The sequence below is a fragment of the Chiloscyllium punctatum genome, chromosome 10 (genome assembly GCF_047496795.1).
Source record: "Chiloscyllium punctatum isolate Juve2018m chromosome 10, sChiPun1.3, whole genome shotgun sequence".
NCBI lineage: Eukaryota > Metazoa > Chordata > Chondrichthyes > Orectolobiformes > Hemiscylliidae > Chiloscyllium > Chiloscyllium punctatum.
This window is the reverse complement of record NC_092748.1, coordinates 7407824-7430156: the sequence shown is the minus strand read 5'-3', so window position 1 is coordinate 7430156 and position 22333 is coordinate 7407824. Positions and strand designations below refer to the sequence as shown.

The window sequence follows — 22333 nt, the reverse complement described above, 5'->3', positions numbered from 1 at the left end:
GCCCTCTGGATAATAAATGCTGGTCTAGCCAGCAAAGTCCACATCTCAAAGGAATTTTAAAAATACTCTATTTTAAGACTTTCAGTCATTCTATGCCATTCTGCCCAAGCATATAGCCTATCACTCCAAAAAAACTTTGCTTTTTCTTTACATTTGACGCAAGGTTGGGAATTATATAATTTCAAACGAGGTGCAAAGACAAAATAGCAATACATGTGATTATAGTTTCTCTGTAATATTGTCGCTTGAGATGTTTCAGTGATAAAGGTCACAAGGTTTAGAGATGGTATCCAAATAACCTTGGTGAGTTGCTTCAGTTCATCCTGTAAATTAGAGCTTATGCAGCTATATGCACTGGTCGTAGAGGGGAAAACACAGTGTAAGTCAGGAACAGGAGTAGGCTGTACGGCCCCTCGAGCCTGCTCTGTCACTCAATAGGGTCATGGCTGATCTGACGTGCACTTTCTTGTATTTTTCCCATAGTCCCCAATTTCCCCACTGATCAAGAGTCTATCTCAACCTTCAATCTACACAAGGACTCCAAGAATAAACAGGTGAATAACCATGATAATAAAGGCTGATTTGTGCTTCAGCATACAAAGATCAGGCAGCTCTGGATCCCAGTTAGAAATTGGAAAGTGAAATCAGGCAGTGAATATATACCAACAGTGGAATAACTGACACAGAAGTGAAGGCTGAATAACTCAGTAAGATGCAAATAGGAAGAGGGTGAGAGAAAAGGAGGAAGAATGTAGAAAACATATGCCGTTTGAACAAAGAAATACTTTTGAAATTATTCAAAGACTGAAACTGTGTGCATCATGACAGACAGAAACAATGCAGTGCTCATGAATTCAGGGAGCACGAAGTTTGAAATAATTTCTCAATACCCCATCCAGAAAATTAATATTGCAACATCCTGATTATTTCATTCATATTTTTCATGCTTCCTGCCAGAATTGTCAGTGAGCATGTTTCGTGAAAGAAAAGCCAAACACAGTGTGGAACATTCTGGGGCGCAGCAGGAGTATAACAAGAACAGAATTAAATTGGAGCTTCAACAGATGCAATTGATATTGAGGGACCTGTGTACCTAGATGGGCTGTAATCACAGGCAACATGGCAAGGAGAAGAAAAAACTTCACATGCAGAATCTCACCTATCACTAATAAAGCTATAAAGCAACAAGGAACAACTTCCAACAGCACAATACCCTGTATGCCAGAGGATGTGGAGGACGCTGGTACAATTGCAACATTTAAGAGGCATTTGGATGGGTATATGAATAGGAAGGGTTTGGAAGGATATGGGCCGGGTGTTGGCAGGTGGGACTAGATTGGGTTGGGTCGGCATGGACCGGTTGGACCGAAGGGTCTGTTTCCATGCTGTACATCCCTATGACTATTTCCAAACTGTAATTTGATTCAAGTTTTACTATTTATGATTTGCTTTTAAGGGGAACCTTGATAACTTAAAACTGCCCCTTCCCCAAAAAATAAAGGACACCCATTGTTTCCAGCAATCTCCTCTATCCTGTTTCTGACTATTGCTCTCTGCTTTTTTTGGCACCCCTTAATTTCAGAGAGGTAGAAGCTATTATTGGCATCGGATCCACTGGGACCAGGTCAATTCAGATCACCTGGCCAATCAACTATTCTTCACAAGAACATAAACAACATACATGGTTAATAAACTGCGGGGACAGGGCAATACACCCAGCCCTAGTCACACCCTCATTCCATTTCTGCAAATAAAGTTTCCAGCTGAAACCAGAAGCAAAACATCAGACTGTGAAACAGAGGCCAACTGGGTAAGAACAGTGAACCCAGTGTTGTGCAGCAATCAAATCTGTGATCTTCCTGGTCATTAAGAGCAAGCTAACAGGACACCTATAAAAGTAGGGCATCACATCTTCTAATTCAGTCCTGCATTGAAACAGATATCAGTTTTACATAAAAACAGCACAGAAGCATGCACACAACAAAAGCAGCAATGGAAAAATGCAAATAAAAAACTACTGTCATGAGTACTAGAGAGTCTATTTGTTATTTAATTACTCATACAAACATCCAAACTGTTGTTACCAATACATCAGATTGTGCCGAAATGATATTAATACTCAATATGTGTTTTTTTTTTAAGTAGCACTATGAAGTGTTATATAGTAAACTCTTATGCAGGCCATTCGCAGTCTATCTCTACTTCACTGATGACCTATGGCAGACTTATTGCAACACGTGTTATTGGACTTCCATTTACAGTCTGATTGGCTCAGTGGTGTTGGCTGATTTGAGATTCAGAGCAGATCCTTTCCTATTTCTCACTCTGCAGAAAGAGAAGGAAGCCAATCATACAGCTATGTGATATAATGACAGCAGCTATATTGTAAGTTACAAATGTCCAACAAACTGACCTTATTGTTCTTTAACACCAAAATAAAAGTAAGGATGCGCCATTTAGCACAACCCAAATTACCTCTATTAACTCCCCCATTGAAGCTGTTCCCTCCAGTGCATTCACTTTTTAACTTCTCCCAAATATATAAAGCTGCCTATGAAACTTCCCACAATCCTAAAATTTATTAAGTTCAACCTTCTTCAGTTTAATACTTCCAATTGTTGTAATAACATCAACAACTTACTTCATTTATATACAGCCTTTGAAGTAAAATGTCTCAAGGTGTTTTACCAAACTGTTATTCAACAAAACTTGATACAAATCACAAAAACAGCTTCAGGACAGGTGATATGGTCATAGTGGTAGGTTTGACAAAGCAGCTTAAAGTAGAAGACAGAGCAAGAGGCAAAGAATTGGTAAATTCAAACACCCCCGAAGCAAATTGCATTTGGACACACTTAATTCTGATTATTGCTTCTCTCATATCTTGTTAATGTTATGCAGATTTTCATTTCTTCGTCTGCTGGCCATCCTGACTACCTCAAAGCTCTGCCTACACAGTATATAATTAAACTGTAATCCACTTTTTGCTCTACAGCTAGTCTAAGAAAAACTTAATTTCTACCTCGAACAGTTGTTAAAGTGCACTTCATTTGCTGCACTCCACAGCTACCTAAAACCTCCAACTGACCTGCACCACACAAATACTCCTATCACTCTGATTGTGACCTCTCTCCCTTAGGAAAGCATGCCAATGCCCAAAAGGTTCAGGCATTCTGGTAAAATATCTAAGTGTGCCTTTCAGTGATGACTCCTTTTCCCATTTTACTCTTCGTGTTGTGAGCCTGAATGCTCATCTGGCAAAAGGAGAAACACCCGGTGCTTCTTTTTCATTCCATAATTCAAAAGGTACCCTGCAGCAAGTTATTAGTTAAATCTTTCCATGCTGTACAAGATCGGGGCGGAACCTGTCTCAATGTTGTACTCCCTTTTGCAAGAAGTCAATTGTAGCATCCAACTATTATCCCAGCTAACTCAGCACAGATCAGGGATCACATTGTGACCTCCGTGCCATTCAATGAACATACAGATGTCAAAATGTTCACATTAAATCTGTCCTATTTATACTCCCTTAATTCTGTAATCCTGTAATGAAAATAAAAGTCACTAATCAGCAGTGGAAAGGCCTAGACCATACGGCAGTGAATGAACTGTCAGCACCAGGCATCCTTTGTAACCTTTGTAGCTACACTGCTTTGTGACAATATCAGCAGAAATATAGCCTCATTCCAATACAAAGCACAAGATTCAAAAAAATCATGAGAAAATACTAAACAATTCACTAACGCTCATCTCTTGGTGCATAAGCTCTCCCATTGCAATACCACCTTTCATACATTAACTTGCTCAAAACTCATCCCTCTGAAACATTATCCCTCCCATTCATTACCACTGCTAATGTAACACCCTCAAAGCTTTTATCTTTTGAAAGAACACACTTTCATTTTACAGTCACATTTTTGTATGAATTACTTTGCAGTTAAGCAGCTTCTTTTACATTCAAATCAATATTTTTAAAGGTAGATATTCTTTTTTAAAAAAAAGTGATTAATAATCAGACAAAGTGCTCTCAAAACAGTAGATGGACAAGTAAAGGCCAGAACACAAAAGGGTTTTCCTGCTTCAAATCGTGCCATGGGATCTTTTACCTCACGAACAATTTGAACATCGATTCTAAGGACAGGTGTTTTGAAAGTTCAATGTTCCCTCAATAATATAATGGATTGTCAGCATCTTATGGAGTTATAAACCTGAAGTACGTCTTGAGCTATAAATTTAACCTATTCTATTCAACACTGCCTTTCACTCAAACCACACCAATATTCAAACAGCTTATTAATTCTACTTTACAAGTGCTACAGCGTAGAATACCAGAAGACAAAGGGTGGTGTTTTTCAGACTGGAGGCCTGTGACCAGTGGAGTGCCACAAGGATAGGAGCTGGGCCCTCTACTTTTTGTCATTTACATAAATGATTTGGATGTGAGCATAAGAGGTACAGTTAGTAAATTTGCAGATGACACCAAAATTGGAGGTGTAATGGACAGCAAAGAGGGTTACCTCAGATTACAACAGGATCTGGACCAGATGGGCCAATGGGCTGAGAAGTGGCAGATGGAGTTGAATTCAGATAAATGAGAGGTGCTGCAATTTGGGAAACCAAATCTTAGTAGGACTTATACATTTAATGGTAAGGTCCTAGGGAGTGTTGCTGAACAAAGACACCTTGGAGTGCAGGTTCATAGCTCCTTGAAAGTGGAGTCACAGGTAGATAGGATAGTGAAGGCGGCGTTTGGTATGCTTTCCTTTATTGGTCAGAGTATGGAGTACAGGAGTTGGGAGGTCACGTTGCGGCTGTACAGGACATTAATTAGGCCACTGTTGGAATATTGCGTGCAATTCTGGTCTCCTTCCTATCGGAAAGATATTGTGAAACTTGAAAGGGTTCAGAAAAGATTTACAAGGATGTTGCCAAGGTTGGAGGATCTGAGCTACAGGGAGAGGCTAAACAGGCTGGGCTGTTTTCCCTGGAGTGTCGGAGGCTGAGGGGTGACCTTACAGAGGTTTACAAAATTATGAGGGGCATGGATAGGATAAATAGACAAAGTCTTTTCCCTGGGGTCAGGGAGTCCAGAACTAGAGGGCATAGGTTTAGGGTGAGAGGGGAAAGATATAAAAGAGACCTATGGGGCAACTTTTTCATGCGGAGGGTGGTACATGTATGGAATGAGTTGCCAGAGGATGTGGTGGAGGCTGGCACAATTGCAACATTTAAGAGGCATTTGGATGGGTATATGAAAAGGAAGGGTTTGGAGGGATATGGGCTGGGTGCTGGCAGGTGGGACTCGATTGGGTTGGGATATCTGGTCGGCATGGATGGGTTGGACCAAAGGGTCTGTTCCCATGCTGTACATCTCTATGACGATGACTCTAATGGAGAAAAGAATAGCTTTCCAATATACTGATGACCAGTGAAAAAAAATTCCATAACTAGTTACTCTATCATAATCTCGAACACATCAGTTTACCTCCTAACCATGTTTTTAAAAAAGTTAAGACATTGAAACATTAGCCCTAATTCTTTTCACAAACACTCTCTGCCAAGTACTTCCACAATTTCCTGGTTTTCTTTCAGATTTCCTGCATCTGCAGTACTTCACTTTTGCATTCTTTAATCATCGCTGCTCCACTAAGAAGCTGTTCAAGACACTCCATTAAAAAAAAACCCAAATGGGAAAGTGAGAAATTTAACAGAAAATATACCATTAATATTTTTTTTTGCAGCCAGCTAGTTTCCTGGCAGGGAAGGTAATGGAATAGTTGAGGTAAAGTTATGAAGAAAGGGAATAGTTTCAGCAACAAGTTGACTCAGGCAGAAGTGGAAGATGATGTTGTATACATAGAAATAGGCGGTCATTCTGACAGGAAGGGCCTGAGATTTGAAACCTGGAAGTTGGCAACAACCAACCTAGTTTAACCAGTGTTTAGGGAACAACAGGAAAAATGAAGGCATGTTTCAGTGAAGGCCAAAGACTATAGACTCAAGATTACAGTTCAACCAAGGGTTTATGCTGGAAAGCACAGGAGCAGCAGAGATTGAAGAGGCAGAGGTGAATGTCATCAATGTACAAATGGAAGCTGATTCCACAATTTGAAAATCAATTGCTGGAGATTCTCTGGTTGTAGCCAAATTGATAATTGTGGAAGTAAGAGCAGTAGCACTAAATTGAGCAACTGAGAAAACGTAGACAATAGTCTTATATACACAGATGCTGAATCAACTACACTGATTCAATCTGCCAATGTGAGGTACAATTTATTCTCTGGTACTGTTCTACAAGGTGATGAGAATATAGTGCGCCTGCATATAATTGGTTACACATGTACTCCGTCCTTCCACTGAGAGTCTCAATTACCAAGTGCCGCATCAGAAGAGGAACTTATCTAACTCAAAAAAAGCAGCCTTTGATAAGCATTCCTAAGTTTTCACCATCCTCTTCACATAACTTCACAGAAGCAACTACTATTCCACCAACTTCTTTTGATAGTGTTTGGAACTCATAAATGCATTATTTGCAATCTACATTAATTTTCACTTGCCATAGGTTGCATCACTAGTCTTTGCTCTCGTAAAGTGAGCTTTTCTCCCCATATTCAGCATTTCTGAATTTTGCATCATCTGTAAAGCTGGAAATTAATCCTTGTGCACATTATGAATAGGCCAAAACACAGGGACCTAAGACCATAGAACGTATAAGCTAAGAGTTGGCCATGCAACCCCTTGAGCCTGCACCACCATTCAATAAGATAGTGGAAGATCTTCAACTTCCTGCATTCTTTGACTTTTTAATATGAAAGAATCCAATGATAAGTCTTTCAATAACTAAGCCTCGAGTCTCTGGGTCAGAGAATTCCACGGATTCACCACCTTTTGAACACTAAAATCCAAATCATTTCAGTTCAAACTGGCTTCTCCCTTATTCGGAAACTGCGCCCCCCCTGAATTCAGTCCTCCCCATCCTTCCTGCAGGAGGGAACACCCTTTCTGTATCTAATGTGGCAATGTCAAAGAATCTTGCATGCTTAAATTAGGTCACTTCAAGTTAACCTCCATGAACAAGTACACGTAATTACTTGGAAGTTTAACACTGCCTAGTCACTTTATTTCAGAAAACGCTCTTCAGCTGTTATCCCAACCAAAATTATTGTATACTTTCCTCCAGTCTGTAAACAGAACTGATAATCCACTACTCTCCACTTCCTACAATATGGCTAATTTTGCATGAATGCTGCCTTTAAATCCATGGGTTTTACTTTTGATAACTGTATTAAGTAGTATATTCATTCTGAAAACCCATGTACACATCAAGAGTACTATATCTTTAAACTTGTTATTTCAAATAACTCAATCTTGTCACAGATCGTCTTTAACAAATTCATGCTGTCATTTATCATCCTATAGGCTATACTACCATCAACCTGATTAGCCTGCAATTCATAAGAAACAAAAAAAAAGCAGGCATCCATCATTTGGCCTCTTAATCCTGTTTCAAAACTCAAGATCATGACATTACTTCCACCTTAGCCTCAGGAAGGTGTAGCCATCTCCATATCTCTCGATTCCCTTAATATCCAAATATCTGCTCATACCTCAAAGTCACAGGGATATACAGCATGGAAACAGACCCTTCCATCCAACTCGTCCATGCTGTCCAGATATCCTCACCTAATCTAGTCCCATTTGCCAGCATTGGGCCCATATCCATCGAACCGCTTCCTATTCACATACCCATCCAGATGCCTTTCAAATGCCATAATTGTACCAACCTCCACCACTTCCTCTGACAGCTCATTTCACCCTGTGAGAGAAAAGGTTACCCCTTAGATCCCTTTTATATTTCTCCCCTCTCACCCTAAACCTTTGCCCTCTAATTCTGGACTTCCCCAACCCCAGGGAAAAGACTTGTTGATTTATCCTAGCCATGCCCCTCATGATTTTCTAAACCTCTATAAGGTCACCCCTCAGCCTCCAACACTCCAGGGAAAACAACCCCAGCCTATTTAGCCTCTGCTTATTGCTCAAATCTCCGACTCCGGCAACATCCTTGTAAATCTTTTCTAAACCCTTTCAAATTTCACAACACCTGAATATACTCAATGAATGAACATTCATAGCTCTGTGGTAGAAAATTCCAAAGATTCACAAACCTTTAAGCACAAAAGTTCATAATCTTGGTCCTAAATGGCAGACTCATTTTACTGCAACTCAACCTCATTTCTAGTTTCCAATGTCAAGGAAATTTCTCTAATTAGCCCAACCCTTAATTTGGTTCTTTCTCACCTAAATGGTGAGAAAGATTTTATTTCTTTCACTATTTTATATTTAAAGCTGGTAAACTATTTTCCCATTTTCAGCTTTCATTTTCCATAATCAACTTATCTATTTTATGAACTTGATATTGTAAATCACTTTTTCATATTAACGTTTAAACCTCAAAATAGTTGTGATCCAGGAAACTCAAAGTTGTGGATGGCCTTTGTTTCCCCACTTGAAGCAATATGTTTAGTCTGTACCTTAGTTATCTTGTGTTTGCTCATTTACTGTTTTCTCTGCCAAGCCTTTGATTCGAAACTACTGGCACCACACTTATTTTAAAATAAATAAAACCTTTGGAGTGTCTTCACTATTGACTGCTCCAAATCCCTTTCAAAAACTATTTTCAACCCAACAATTATCATTTCTCAGATGTTTTAGTACTGACACATTCTCTACCTTCCTACTTAAGTCCCCAAAGTCATATCCTTCACAACTTCCTTATTCATTGTGCTAGAAGCATACTGATCATGCTTTTTTAGGAATTCAATGTTGCTCCCCATCCTTTACACTGCTTTCCCATATCAGAATAATTGAAGCTCTCATTATTACCACGCTATTGCTTTTATAGGTTTCACAAACTTCTTGCAGGTTTACTTTCCACTATTTGGTGATTTACGTGATACACCAAGTTCTTTGCTTTTTTTAAAAAATTCGAGGCAGTGTGGGGGAGTAGTTCCAAGAGTTTCACTACCCTTTTGTGAGGTTTTCTTTTTAAATCTCCTCAGAACAGACAAGCTCCAATGTCAAGCAAGTGTCTCTTTCTTCCAGATTACCTTTGTTCAACAACCTCCCATCTCTTGCGCTCAAGAAAATATGTATGGTCTATTCATCAGCTCCATGCATTTATCTAAATGAACTCCAACCCTGATTAGTCTGCATTCTCCACTCTCAAGTAAGCTTTGTGGTGCAGTAACAGGGACAAGTTTAAATCCCACCTACTACGTAGATGTGTATTAGTATGCCCGAATGACAGGTCTTTTCCCCTCTATCTTTCCCAATAGATCATTAAGTTTAAAGGTACACTAGAATGCGAAGTAAAATATTTCACGATGTGATTGAACAGAAAGGTTAGAGGTTGCAATTCTCAGGGCTACTGGCCTGAATGTCTGAAGTTTGGGCTCACCATACTGCTCAGCAGTGATAGAGTGAGAGGAAGAGGGAAGCTTTAAAAGATGTGGTATGAAATTTAGCATTTTGCAATTTGGATTAAGTTGGAATTGATTTATGACTTACAGCAGGTCTGAATTAAGTAGCGAATAATGCATTCTGTCCTATCTGGTCATACTGATGAGATGGACATTAAACTGAGCCTGTGGTTGCAAAGTATACATGCAAATCCTTAATACATATTTCTCAAATTAAAATTAAATTCCAAGTTTCAAATATCAGGCAATACAATCGCACAGTTTCCCAAAATCAGTAAAATAAATAATCACAGTGACACAGAAAATGATGTCATCTGCCATTTTGAAGTTTTATTGAGTTACAGGTTCAGATAATGACTTTCAGGCTCTTCTTGCAACTGGGAATGTGCATTCCAGCCCCAATATAATTGCAATTAGATTGTTACATTAACAGAAGTAAGGAACATACGCAGTAAATTCAAAGAGTAAATCCATATTTGAACGAGTGAAGAGAAGGTTCTAAAGATGGACCAAAATATTAATTCCCCAGGCATTCAGTGAGTGAAAAAATGCAACTCAAGCATACGAGGTCTGATTCTCCAACTCTTAGCTGGCTTGAACCGGGAGGGCTGGAGTTAAGAGAAGTGGGGAATTACCCTTGGATTAGGAAAGTGAAAAACAAATAAAATCATAGAATTCAGATTCATCACTATCCAGCAATCCATGTGGATATTTCCAGATTCTGATTTGGCTCAGAATTCAATCCTCTGACTGTAACAAAGGTAAACCATTCCTCCTAGTCCTCTTCAAATGTTTGTCAGCTTTTACATGATCGAACGCACCATCCACCTACACCGGTATCATCCAGCTAGATGGATCCATTTCACCTGGCTCCACTCATACAAGTCTGATCTTTCTGCTTCCACAAGAAAGTATCCCCAAGGATATATCCATGGTTCCTGACCTCACCCTACATGCTTTCGCCTCTGCAAAATCATTTGAATACACGGCATCAGTTTTCACGAGCACACTGACAACAAACAGCTCTACCTCACCACATCTCTCGCGACACCTTCACTGTTCCTAAATTATCAGACAGTTCGCCTGGCACTCAATACTGGATGAGCAGCAATTTTCCTCAACAAACAGTGGGAAGATGAAAACCATTGCCCAGTCTTTGCAAACACCATTCCTTTCTCTTTCAGTAGCCATGCAGCATACAAACAGACCATTCCCAAACTAAACTCATCAAACCTATCCTGCACTTGGCCCACATCCCTCCAAACCTTTCCAATTCATGTACTTATCCACGTCTTTTAGACATAACTGTACCCACATCCTCCACACCCGCACCACTGCAAAAATGTTGCCCCTGTCCTTTTTAAATCTTTCTCCACTCACCTGACAAATGCTCCCCCCAAGTCTTGAAATCCCTCACCACAGGGAAAAGACACTTGCTATTCACCTTACCTGTACCCCTCCATTTAAAAAAAGTCTCTATAAAGTCACCCCTCAACCTCCTTACTCCAGTGAAAAATTCCCATCCTATCCAGCCTCTTTCTATTACTTAAACCATCGGTTTCTGGCAACATCCTGATTATTTTTTTCTCCAGCCTGATAATATCCTTCTTATAAAAAGGTAACCAGAACTGGACACAGAAGAGGCCTGACCAACACTCAAAGGTCTGAGCTATGAATGCAAGCATGCTAACCGCATTAATCACCGTCTACATATGATGCAAATTTCAAAGAATTATGTACCTGAACCCCTAGCTTTCTGTTCTACAATACTCTTGTCTCAGGGTAAATCACAGTTCAAAACATGGATGTCATACTTGATGGCAAGGTGGGTTTCTCACCACTCACTCACACCATCACTAAGACCACCTATTTCCATCTCCTAACAGCTTACCCTCATTGTGTTCAAACTGTCCACAGTCTCAGCACACCTCATCTCTAAAATCCTCTGGCTCTACAAATCGGAGATATCTGAGATATGTGATCAAATTCTGGCCTCTTGAACATCACAAATTGAAAGATACAAACCAGGAATCGGAGGAGATCATTAAACCCTTTGAATCTGCTCCACCATATGACTGTGATGGATCCTCTATCTTAATGCCATATTCCCATAACACTTGACACTTAAAACCTTTGAAAAAAATCTGTATTTTTTCATTCAGTGACTTGGCTCCACAGCCTTGTGATAGAGAATTCCACAAGTTCACTACCCTGTGAGAGATTTGTTTTCCTCTGATCAGTCCTAAATGGTGCGTCTGGTTCTAAAATCCTCTAACCAAGGAAGTCAACTTCCCTGCACAAGTCTATCCAGTCCTGTCATGATTTTACATGTTTCAATCAAAATTCCCCTCATCCTTCTGAACTCCAATGTGTATAGGAGCAGTCAAACTTATCTCTCACAGGACAGTCCTAGCGTTCCTGCTATTAGATTCGTGCACCTTCACTGCATCCCCTTTACGGCAAATACATCCTTTCTCAGAAAGGGAGATGAAAACTGCATGCAAAATCCCAGATATGGTCTCAACAAGACCCTGTATAACTGCAATGAAACATCTCTATTCTAAACTCAAATTCTCTTGCAATGAAGTCCAATATACCATTTGCCTTTCTAATTGCTTGCTGTATGTGCTTACCTAATTTAATTGACTGATGTACAAGGACACAAGTCTTTTCATACATCCACACTTCCCAGCCTATCACCCTTTAGGGGCAGCATGGTTGCAGTGGTTAGCACTGCTGTTTCACAGCACCAGGGACCCAGGTTGATTTCAGCCTTGGTGACTGTGTGGAGTTTGCACATTCTCACTGTGTCTATGTAGTTTTCTGCCAGGTTTCCTCCCGGTGCTCCAGTTTCCTCCCACACTTCAAAGATATGCAGGTTAGGTGGATGGGCCATGTTGAATTGTCCTGGAGTGTCCAGGGTTGTGCAGCCATGGTAAATGCAGGGTTATGGTGATAGGTCAGGGAGATGATGGATTTGGGTGAGATGCTCTTTGGAAGCTCAGTGCAGACTCAATGGGCCAAATGGCCTCTTTCTACACTATACAGAGTCTAGATTTATAAAATACTCTTCTGGTTTTTCACAATGAAGTGTATAACTTCATATTTAGCTGTGTTGCACTACATCCGCCATGTATTTGCCCATTCAATTTGTCTACGACACCTTGAAGCAATCGTGCATCAGCTTCACAACTCAAATCCATCCAGTTTTGTCTCATCAGAAAATTTTAATAATTTTACAACTGGCATCTGTGCCTTCAAAATGTTTGGTCCCTAAGCTCTGAAATTTCCCTAACCTCTCCACATCTCCATATTGTTCTCCTCTAAGTCACTTCTTAAACCTAAAGCTTTGACCAGTTAGTTATTTGCGGTATGGTGGCAGAGTGGTTAGCACTGCTGCCTCTCAGCGCCGGAGACCCGGGTTCAAGTCCCGCCTCAGGCGACTGACTGTGTGGAGTTTGCACGTTCTCCCCGTGTCTGCTCCAGTTTCCTCCTACACTCCAAAGATGTGCAGGTCAGGTGAATTGGCCATGTTAAATTGCCCGTAGTGTTAGGTAAGGGGTAAATGTAGGGGTATGGATGGGTTGCGCTTCGGTGGGGCGGTGTGGACTTATTGGGCCGAAGGGCCAGTTTCCACACTGTAATGTAATGTAATCTAATCGGCGCAGTATCAATTTTGTTTCATAACACCTATGAAACATCTTCGGCATTTTATGAAACTAAGGTGCTCAATAAACATTATTGCTGTTGACATCTTTTGTCATAATCGAAACAGCAAGTGCTCATTTAGCCCGCTCTAATTAAATCATGGCTACTCGGCACCTCAATCCCATTTACTCCCCTTTGACCCAGTAAAGAGATACACCCACAGGGGAACGATAAAGTGTATAAAACTGCTTCACACATATGCACAAGCAAAATAACCAAAATTAATTTAACAGGCATCATTTAAAGACAGATTCAATTCTTGAACCAGCCATAATATTGCCCACTGATAGGCTATAAAAGATAAATGCAACATCTTCCTAAAGTTGCTATATGTTCTTATCCATTTAACAAACCCCTGAAAACATTTAATAGGGAGATATAATTGCTGATCATAACCCCCGTTAAATTATTCTAACCCATTTTTCATGTTTCTTGTCTCTCAGTTCAAGACCATAATCAACATTTCCTTGAACTGCCCTTACCCTCAGCTGTAATTAAGTCATCCCCCACACATTCCTTCTCTCAAGTTCAAAACCATACAGCTCCTCCATTCAAGTTTTCATGTTTGCTTCATGCAAGCCAAAGTTGGCATAGCCTGTTAAGTAGCTGATTCTATTCTTCTGTTCGAATTTGAATGGCACTCTGCAGAATAAGTTACAGCATTTGCTGTCACCCATAGTGGCCCACTAGCTTCACCCGTACAATAATGACATCCACTCAATGTCTTTGAAAGTTGTTGGCATGCAGCCTCCCACACAGAGGGATTGCATATTTTTAGGTCAAATCCATTGGATTCCTTTTTGCAAAATTCTTTATTGGGGAATATACATGTGTGACTTTTTTTTGCGGGACAGGGAGGAAAGAGTGGAACAGAGAGGACAGAAAATAAGCTAAAGATCTGAATTATTCCATCAAATGGAAAAATGCGAATTAGCATTTTATTAGCCAGACCAGAGCAGAGCAGATCTCAGCCAACTAGGACAATCACCCTCGTAATCACAAGAGCAGCATTCCTAAAGAGAAAACAACTAAGAACGCCTGCCAGACTTTCCGTCAAGCTCAGAACCATAGAGTTAAGAATGCACGATTCAGAATCTCACCGCAGTCGGGTGGGCGGACATACCGGACAAAATAAACGCCAGAGAATGTGAACCAGATACTGAATTCTGAAGAAAAGACGGAGTTAAGGGGCCGTGATTGAAGGCGGAGGACAAATGTGGCAGCGGGAGACCATCTGGCTGCGGAAGGTACAACAGGTCGGAACTCCAGAGGCTGAAAACCCCTCTGTCCGCGGACAGGGAGAAGGGAAAGGGGCAACTCCGATCCATTCTCTCAGTCACCCCTCCAACGCCACCTCAGGGAGAAGCGGGCGGAGAGGCGAGGACAACACGACAGCCGGTTTCCGCGACATTTTCACCTGGGAGCAGGGGGCGAGCTCCGGCTCGAACTCGCCGGGGATGTGGCTGCGTGGGAGTTGTTAGGGGGGGGGGAAACGAGCCGCCAGCCACGGACCCCCAAACCACCTCCCCTCCGGACAGAGGATCAGAGCGGCCCCAGTATCCTTATCTCCCAGCCTGGTCTCTCACCTGTATGTAGTTGCTCTCGCAGTACTCGGCCACCCGGTCCAGGTTGTGGTAACTGTCCAACAGCGCTCGGCGGCCCGCGGGGATCTCCTCCTCCAGCAGCATCTGCAGCTCCGCCATCTTCCCCACATCTTCCGACACTGGGGATGCGGGACCGGAACCGGAAACAGGGGGCGGGGGAGGGGGGTTAGTGGGGGCGGTCAGAGTCACTTCCGGAAAGCCTGCCCTCCCGCAACTGCCCACACTCCCCACACACGCGCCCACAGTCCTGCATGGCAACCGGAACAACCAAGATCTCCCTTAGCAACCATCATTCCCCATAGCAACCAGGGTCCTCCTGAGCAATCATTCACAACCATCATTCTCCCTCATGATTCGCTTTAACCACCGCTCACCCTAGTGACCATCATCCAACCGGCAACCAGCGCACCATAGCAACCAACACCTTATCATAGCAACCATTACCCAGCCAAGCAACCAGCAACCAACATCGATCCAAAGATCCAGCACTCAACCGAGAGCTGTGATCATCTCCCCTAGCAACCAGCACTGGCCCTACCAATATCATTCCCCTCGCAATGAACTCTCACACTAGCATCCAGCACTCATCATAGCAGCCATTATTATCCCCAGCAAAGAGTGCTCACTGTAGCAACTACCATTCCCTAGTAACCTGCAATCACGCTCGCAAACAAGAACCCAGCCCACACATCCAAGCAACAACTCTCACCCTGTGGATCTTCCATCTTCCCAGAAACTAACATTCATCTTAACAAACAGATTTCATACAACCATCATCTACACAAGAAATCACAGTTTTTCCTAGCAACCACAATTCCCCTAGCAACTACAATCCACTCTGGCAACTTGCAATCATCCTTTCAAGAACCAGCACTTCCTCATAGCAACCTTTAAGCATTCCTTCAGGAACTCGCACGCAATCTAACAATCATCAATCATCCTAGCAACAACAATCCATCTTAACAACCATCACTCACCAAAGCAAACATTAATTCCCCTAAAAACAAAACAATCACTCTGTCAATCAGCAGTCTACTTCTAAAGACCATTGTCCAACTAGTACTCACCATAGCAACCATCATTCCTCAACACCAGTATCCACTGTAGTAACTGTCATAACCTTGTTATTTTATCGTTCCTGGCAACCAACATATACAGTACCCTCAGAGCAGTCTCATACCCCTGCAAATGACCACTACAATAGTGTGGAAATGGGCACTCAAGCAGCTGACATATTTATAAGAACTACAAAGGAGGATCCAACTAAAATAACCACAACCTAACCCACGGGAAGACGCATAAAATTACTCTACATCTTAGCCTTTCAGTTTGCATAGGAGGAGAGGCAGCATCAATAGCAAACCATTGACTACAGCAACAGCTACTGTAATTAGTAACAGGCTCACTGTACCAGTTAGGTCTGAGGCATGTAACCTTCAGTTCTGAAGCTGCATGCAATTTTATAACATCGCATTTGTCTTTCAACTTCATTCAAATGAAATGCATTAGCATGAAAATGAACTTTACATAATGTTAAGAAAAGTAAGAACAATGTTTTTATTGTATGATTTAAAAGGCGAATCATTATGCTACACTTTTACATTTTCAATTCATTATTTTGAAAAAAATCATTGAAAAAATATCAACCTGAATGAGTGATAAAACTGCATCTTGGGTATGGATAATGTCTTTGGTCAGAGGAATAGATTTTATGGTTATCATTACTGTTTCTAATATAGCTATGATGATAAATTATTCTGAATGTGCTACGAGAAACTAGTAAGAATCAATAGCTGAAAAGTTTCTTTAATTCCATATAGCTTTACTTAAAGTTCATTTGAAAGACAAGCTTACTGACAAAATGATAACTTAACAGGCTAAAAACAAAGTTTCAAAGTTCAATCTATTTAATTTTGTTTTTAATTGATAAATGAATATATATATATTGAATTTATGTATTACTTGTGCAAACAGTGCATTCTATCATAGAGACTTTGCAATTTTTCAAGTATTTGCTTTAGAACTGCCAAATTTTTATCTTGTAGCTTCCAATCATTTTTACTTTTGATATTTTCTAAAATGGTCACCAACTAAATAATGTGTGTTAATGAGTGTTAGTGAAGAACCTAAAAAATACTTTAAAGCTGTAAAGGAATAAATAAGGCTTCACGAAGAAACCAGCTCAATCCATAAAGCACTCAACTGAACTGCATTTTATTTTCCATGATAGTGGGCAATCATATAGAAAACACAAAATAACTGATATTCAATGTCTATTTTATAAAGTCAGGAAAATCCGAAATGTAGAATCTGGTTCGGACCCTTATGAAGATCATTCATAAATTCCAACAATGAATACAACCTATCACTGTCATGCAGTTGAACAACTAACAAATATCCACGAACATATACTCAATCGACCAAATAGTATTAGCATTTTTGCAAGGTTTGTAGCTCAGGTTGAGGTTTAGGGTGTAGGTTTGCTCGCTGAGCTGTAGGTTTGATATCCAGACGTTTCATTACCTGGCTAGGTAACATCATCAGTGGCGACCTCCAAGTGAATCAAAGCTGTTATCTCCTGCTTTCTATTTATGTTTGTCCTGGATGGGGTTCCTGGGGTTTTTGGTGATGTCATTTCCTGTTTGTTTTCAGAGGGGTTGATAGATGGTATCTAGATCTGTGTGTTTGTTTACGTAGGACAAACAGGAAGAAAGTTAGCCACCAGGATACACGAACACCAGCTAGCCACAAAAAGACACGACCCTCTCTCCCTCGTAGCCCTACACGCAGATGGAAAAACCACCAATTCGACTGGGACAATACATCTATCCTGGGACAGGCTAAGCAAAGACATGCCAGAGAATTCCTAGAGGCCTGGCACTCCAACCACAACGCCATAAATAGATCTAGATACCATCGATCAACCCCTCAGAAAACGAACAGGAAATGACATCACCAAAAACCCCAGGAACCCCATCCAGGACAAACATATAAATAGAAAGCAGGAGACAACAGCTTCGCTTCACTTGGAGGTCACCACTGATGATGTTACCTAGCCAGGTAATGAAACGATTGGATATCAAACCTACAGCTCAGCGAGCAAACCTACACCCTAAGTATTACTATTAGGCACACAGGTGCTGGTCTGAACAAGAGGTATATCACCCTGGAACAACTCGTAACAGAAACAGTACATATTTATAGTACTTTCACAAAGTCAGATGTCCCAAAGTGTTTTACTGAAGGAAAAATCACATAATAAAGAATTAGGTTTTGATGAGTATTTTGAACGAGACATAGAATTGGAGGAATTTAGGTGAGAATTCCAGAACTTAGGCATTTGTTAGCTGAAGGTGGCCACTTATGGTGGAAGAAAGAAAATGGGAGATTTCAAAAATACTAGAATTAGGAGAATGCAGAGATCTCAGAGGGTTGTCGAAGTAAAGAAAGTTGCGGCCATATAGGAATGGAAAACAAGTATGGAAATTCTAAAATAGTTTACTGCACCAGGATCCAATGTAAGGGGTAAAAAAAAAGGTGACTGATATACAGAAATTAGGAGAGGCAACAGAGTTCTGGATGAGCCATTAATCAAGGAAGCAATGAAACAATTGAATCTGGAGGCAACACAAACAATGAAAGATGATTTCAGCAACATATGAACTGGAGGAGGAGTGGAGATGAGTGGTGTTATGAAGGTGGAAGTACAGAGCAAGTTAAATAAAGATCTATCGAGACTGTACCATAAAACAACCTTGGCAAAGGGAAAGGTTCAAAGCTCAACTCAGGATCAAAGAGGATGCCAAAGTTGCAAATAGTCAGACAGTGGCCAGGGAGAAATATTGAGTCAGTCAATAGGTATTTGGTGTGCTGAATACAATAGCTTTTGTCTTTTCTGTACATAACTGGATTATAGCAAGCAGGTCACACGATAAGGCTGTGAGAAAGGAGAATTTAATGGACACATACAGTCAATATACTCACAACCAGTACAAACATAAGATGAGCTCCCTTAAACCCCTGAAATATCTCAAAGTTGATCCATTCCTTAAGGTGATGCAAGTAACAGCTGTATTATACTGGGGGTGTTGTTTCTGTTTCTTGATGAATTCTGATTATTAAATCTGATGGAATTCATGGACTGTCAGGTGTGTAACACTAGTGTACATTACTGGGGGGATGTCGGAAGCAGAGAGCTGTTGCAGAATTTAAAACAGCAGCAGCTTCTGTAGGTAACAGGTTCCAGAGACAGAACTTGTAAATGGTGTATTTTGTTTTTTCTGTCACAATGTACACCTGTAGTGCTTTCTTCACAAGTTTGTATTTCCTTCAAATTGTCTCCATGTCTTCCACTTGACACAACTTCCAGAATCATCTTAATTGGATTGGTTTGAGGAGAGATTGCCTGCTCAGCTCATGGCAGGAGATGGGCAGCCACTGTACTATGCTGGGAGAGGATTTTAGAACTTCGTCTCACTGGAAAAGAGGTTATGATGAAATACAACTTTGTTTTCATAGAATAGTCTAAAGGGATTGCATATTGTTAGAGCAGTTTCAACTTGGTTAAAGGAGTAGAGACAGAGGAAAGGGCCTGTTCTTGAGAGAGACTAAATTCAAAACTGCAGAGAAAATACTTCAGTGATCATGGGTTCATTTTATGGAACAGACTTTTTTGGTAGCCAGTAGAAGCAATTGTTATCGAGTAATTCAATAGCAAAATAGATCATTTTTCTTTCAGAAAATATAATTGTGGGTTGTGGCATGACAGTAATTTGAGAGATGGCCTGTAGTAAATGCAGCATGTTTGGTCCCTCTCCTCAGGTCCATGTCTTTTGTAGATTCATTGATACAGATTAAATTTTCATGTTTAATCAACAAATTCACGATCATTGAAACATACAGTCATCAGATAATTAGAAACCAATTAGATGGACCTTGTAGAGTCATTGCAGATGGATGAGACCATTCAGCCCATCAAATCTGACCTAGCTCTCTTTACAGCAATCCAGTCAGTGCCGCATCCAACTCTATTTTCACTATCCTGTTAAATTTGTCTTCTGCAGTTATTAATTTTCCCAGTTCACCACATTCCAAAGCTGTCATTTTAAGTCATTACCATTCAGTGCGTAATAAAGACGGAAGGAGGGGTATCAAGAGGCCTTCTATTAGGATCACTCCATGCATGGCCTCAAAGTACAGTTGCCAGCTAGATTGCAAAGTACATTGCAAGAGAAAGCCATTAATCAACTATTCATAAACAAATTTCACTAAAATTCATCAACTGCAAAAATCTAGACACATTAAATGTATTAAAACTTAACTGTTACATACAACCAACACTGAGGATATGAAAGCTATTTTGCCACTGAAAGTTATCGCATTAGAGTTCGGTGACTTCAACATTCTAAATGTCGGTATGGCTCATCTTCCTATCTCATTTTATTGTGGTCTTGGTTTTGTGAGTAGCTTTCCTTCCATGATTTTCTTGGTTTGAGTGCTTATTGGCTCAACATATCAAGGATTCAAAACAGCTCCACAACATAATCTCACGACAAAACATAAACTATTAGCTCACATGTACAGAAAATAAACATTTAGATATAACTGAGAATATGCAATCTGTCCAAGGCTATTTTATAGGACGTTCCAGTGTGACAGTTTAATATGGTTACAGTTAACTCAGGGAGACAGAATTGTTGACAACATACATTTTTACATGCATGTTGTTATCTGGAGCTATGAATTGTAATGGTTGAGGCTCCAATGTTCTGTCCATCAATATGGAAATTATCATCAAGAATCCTGCTGTTACCATCTGCCATTGGTAAATGTTGGAAGGATGTTGGAAATCTGTTTGGCTACATCATGAACACTTTCCTTGGCCATCAGTTCTTAGATGGGATCAAACATGGAGGTTCTGGTTCAGAACCAAGACAATACCTACTACACCGCAAGACCTGCTGATAGATTCACATTAACCTAGCAGGAGTCAAATGCACCACTTTCGGAAGGATCTCAAAGATTTGAAGAAGGTTCAAAAATGTACCAAATGGTTCCAGATACAAAGGATTAGTTACACAGATAGAATGGAGAGACGGTGGTTGCTCTCTTGAGAACAGAAGCTGCCAAGAGGAAATTTAACAAAGTTGTTCCAAAGGATGAATGACTTTAATGGTACAAAATAAAGGGAAACTTTCCAATGGCTATAGGTCGAATAATTGGAGAGCAGAGATTTAAGGTGACTTGTGAAAGAACCAGAGGCAACATTAGTGAAAATTGTTCCAATGCCATTGTAAGACAGGATGTTAAACTCAGATTCAACAGTTGCCTTTGAAAAAAAAATTATATAAATACTTGAAGGAGTAAACCATTTGCAGGGATATAGGAAAACAGTAGAACTCATTAAATCAGTTTGAAGAGCCAACACAAATATAATGGACTGAATGGCCCCTTTGACGTCCTAGCCTATGATATGTTGATATTTTATGGGATTACCTACCATCTATACTTGCAGGTTTTAGTAATTATTATATTTTAACAATAGAGCTGGTCAATTGAAAGCAATATTTGTGAATACTTCATGTAGAGAAGTTAAATATTCTTCAATCTTAAATTCAAACAGTTCTCTTTTGTAGGATTTTGGGAAGTAATATCCCATGATGCAGATCTCACCTTGTTAGAATCATAATCCCATCTCAATTTATTTGTTCTTGTATTCTTAAGTCTTATTTATAATTACACATTGTAGTCAGAAAAATGTAATACATAATACAGAAAGAAATTAAAACTCACCTCCCCTTCCCTAAAATATTATATCAAACTTCATCCAATGGATTTAAAAGATCCTCCAGCACTCCTTGTGATTTACTCCAAATTTGAATATTTGCCTTTAGTTCTCAATTGCTCTAATTTCAGTATTAACTCAAGGAAACCCAACAATCATCTATCATATTTCAAAATCTGTGTCCTCCTCTACTTCTATTTCAATCTATCAGATCAATACCAGTACAGAGGAACCTCGATTATCTGAATATCAATTATCTGAATTTCAGATTATTCGAAGACGATCTCAAAGTCCCAATAGAAACATTACATTAAAGAGACGTTTCCAACACTGATCGCGTCTTCTGTTTACAATGATTAAAAATGAACTCAACTCACTGAAATGCTGCCAAGAACAGTCCTGGACTTCGATGGGAGCCCAGGCACTGTCTTCAAATGATTGACCAATTGCCCACACTCTCTCTGTCTCTCCCTCACATTCCCTGGAGTTCTACACAGGGGTGTACCTTAAACCACCCCTTCCCTAGATAATCTCTCCAACATTGTCCTGTACAGGGCAGAATGGGAACTTGTCAAAAAAGCTGCAGTAAAATGGTGTGTGTGTGTGTGTGTGTGTTTGTGTGTGCTCTATTTGGTGACCCACCCCAACAAAGACAGCACCAGTCTTACTGTTGCCGTCCAGTCTGGCTGCCCGAAGGGGCAGACAGTGGGGCGGGGGCGGGGGCGGGGGCGGGGGCGGGGGAAGATGGTGGGTGGGGG

At 40.4% G+C, this 22333-nt stretch overlaps 1 protein-coding gene across 9 annotated transcripts in view; it reads right to left on the bottom strand.

Moving 5' to 3' along the window:
* The window catches only part of LOC140481856 (abl interactor 2), a 140087-nt gene extending 125143 nt beyond the window's left edge, over positions 1–14944 (bottom strand). For all 9 annotated transcript variants that reach the window (XM_072578412.1, XM_072578417.1, XM_072578418.1 and 6 more), the window contains exon 1: positions 14774–14944. In XM_072578412.1, the coding sequence (XP_072434513.1) occupies positions 14774–14890 (117 nt within the window). In that variant the 5' untranslated portion in view covers positions 14891–14944. The remainder of the gene's footprint in view (positions 1–14773) is intronic.
* Positions 14945–22333: the final 7389 nt, after the last annotated feature.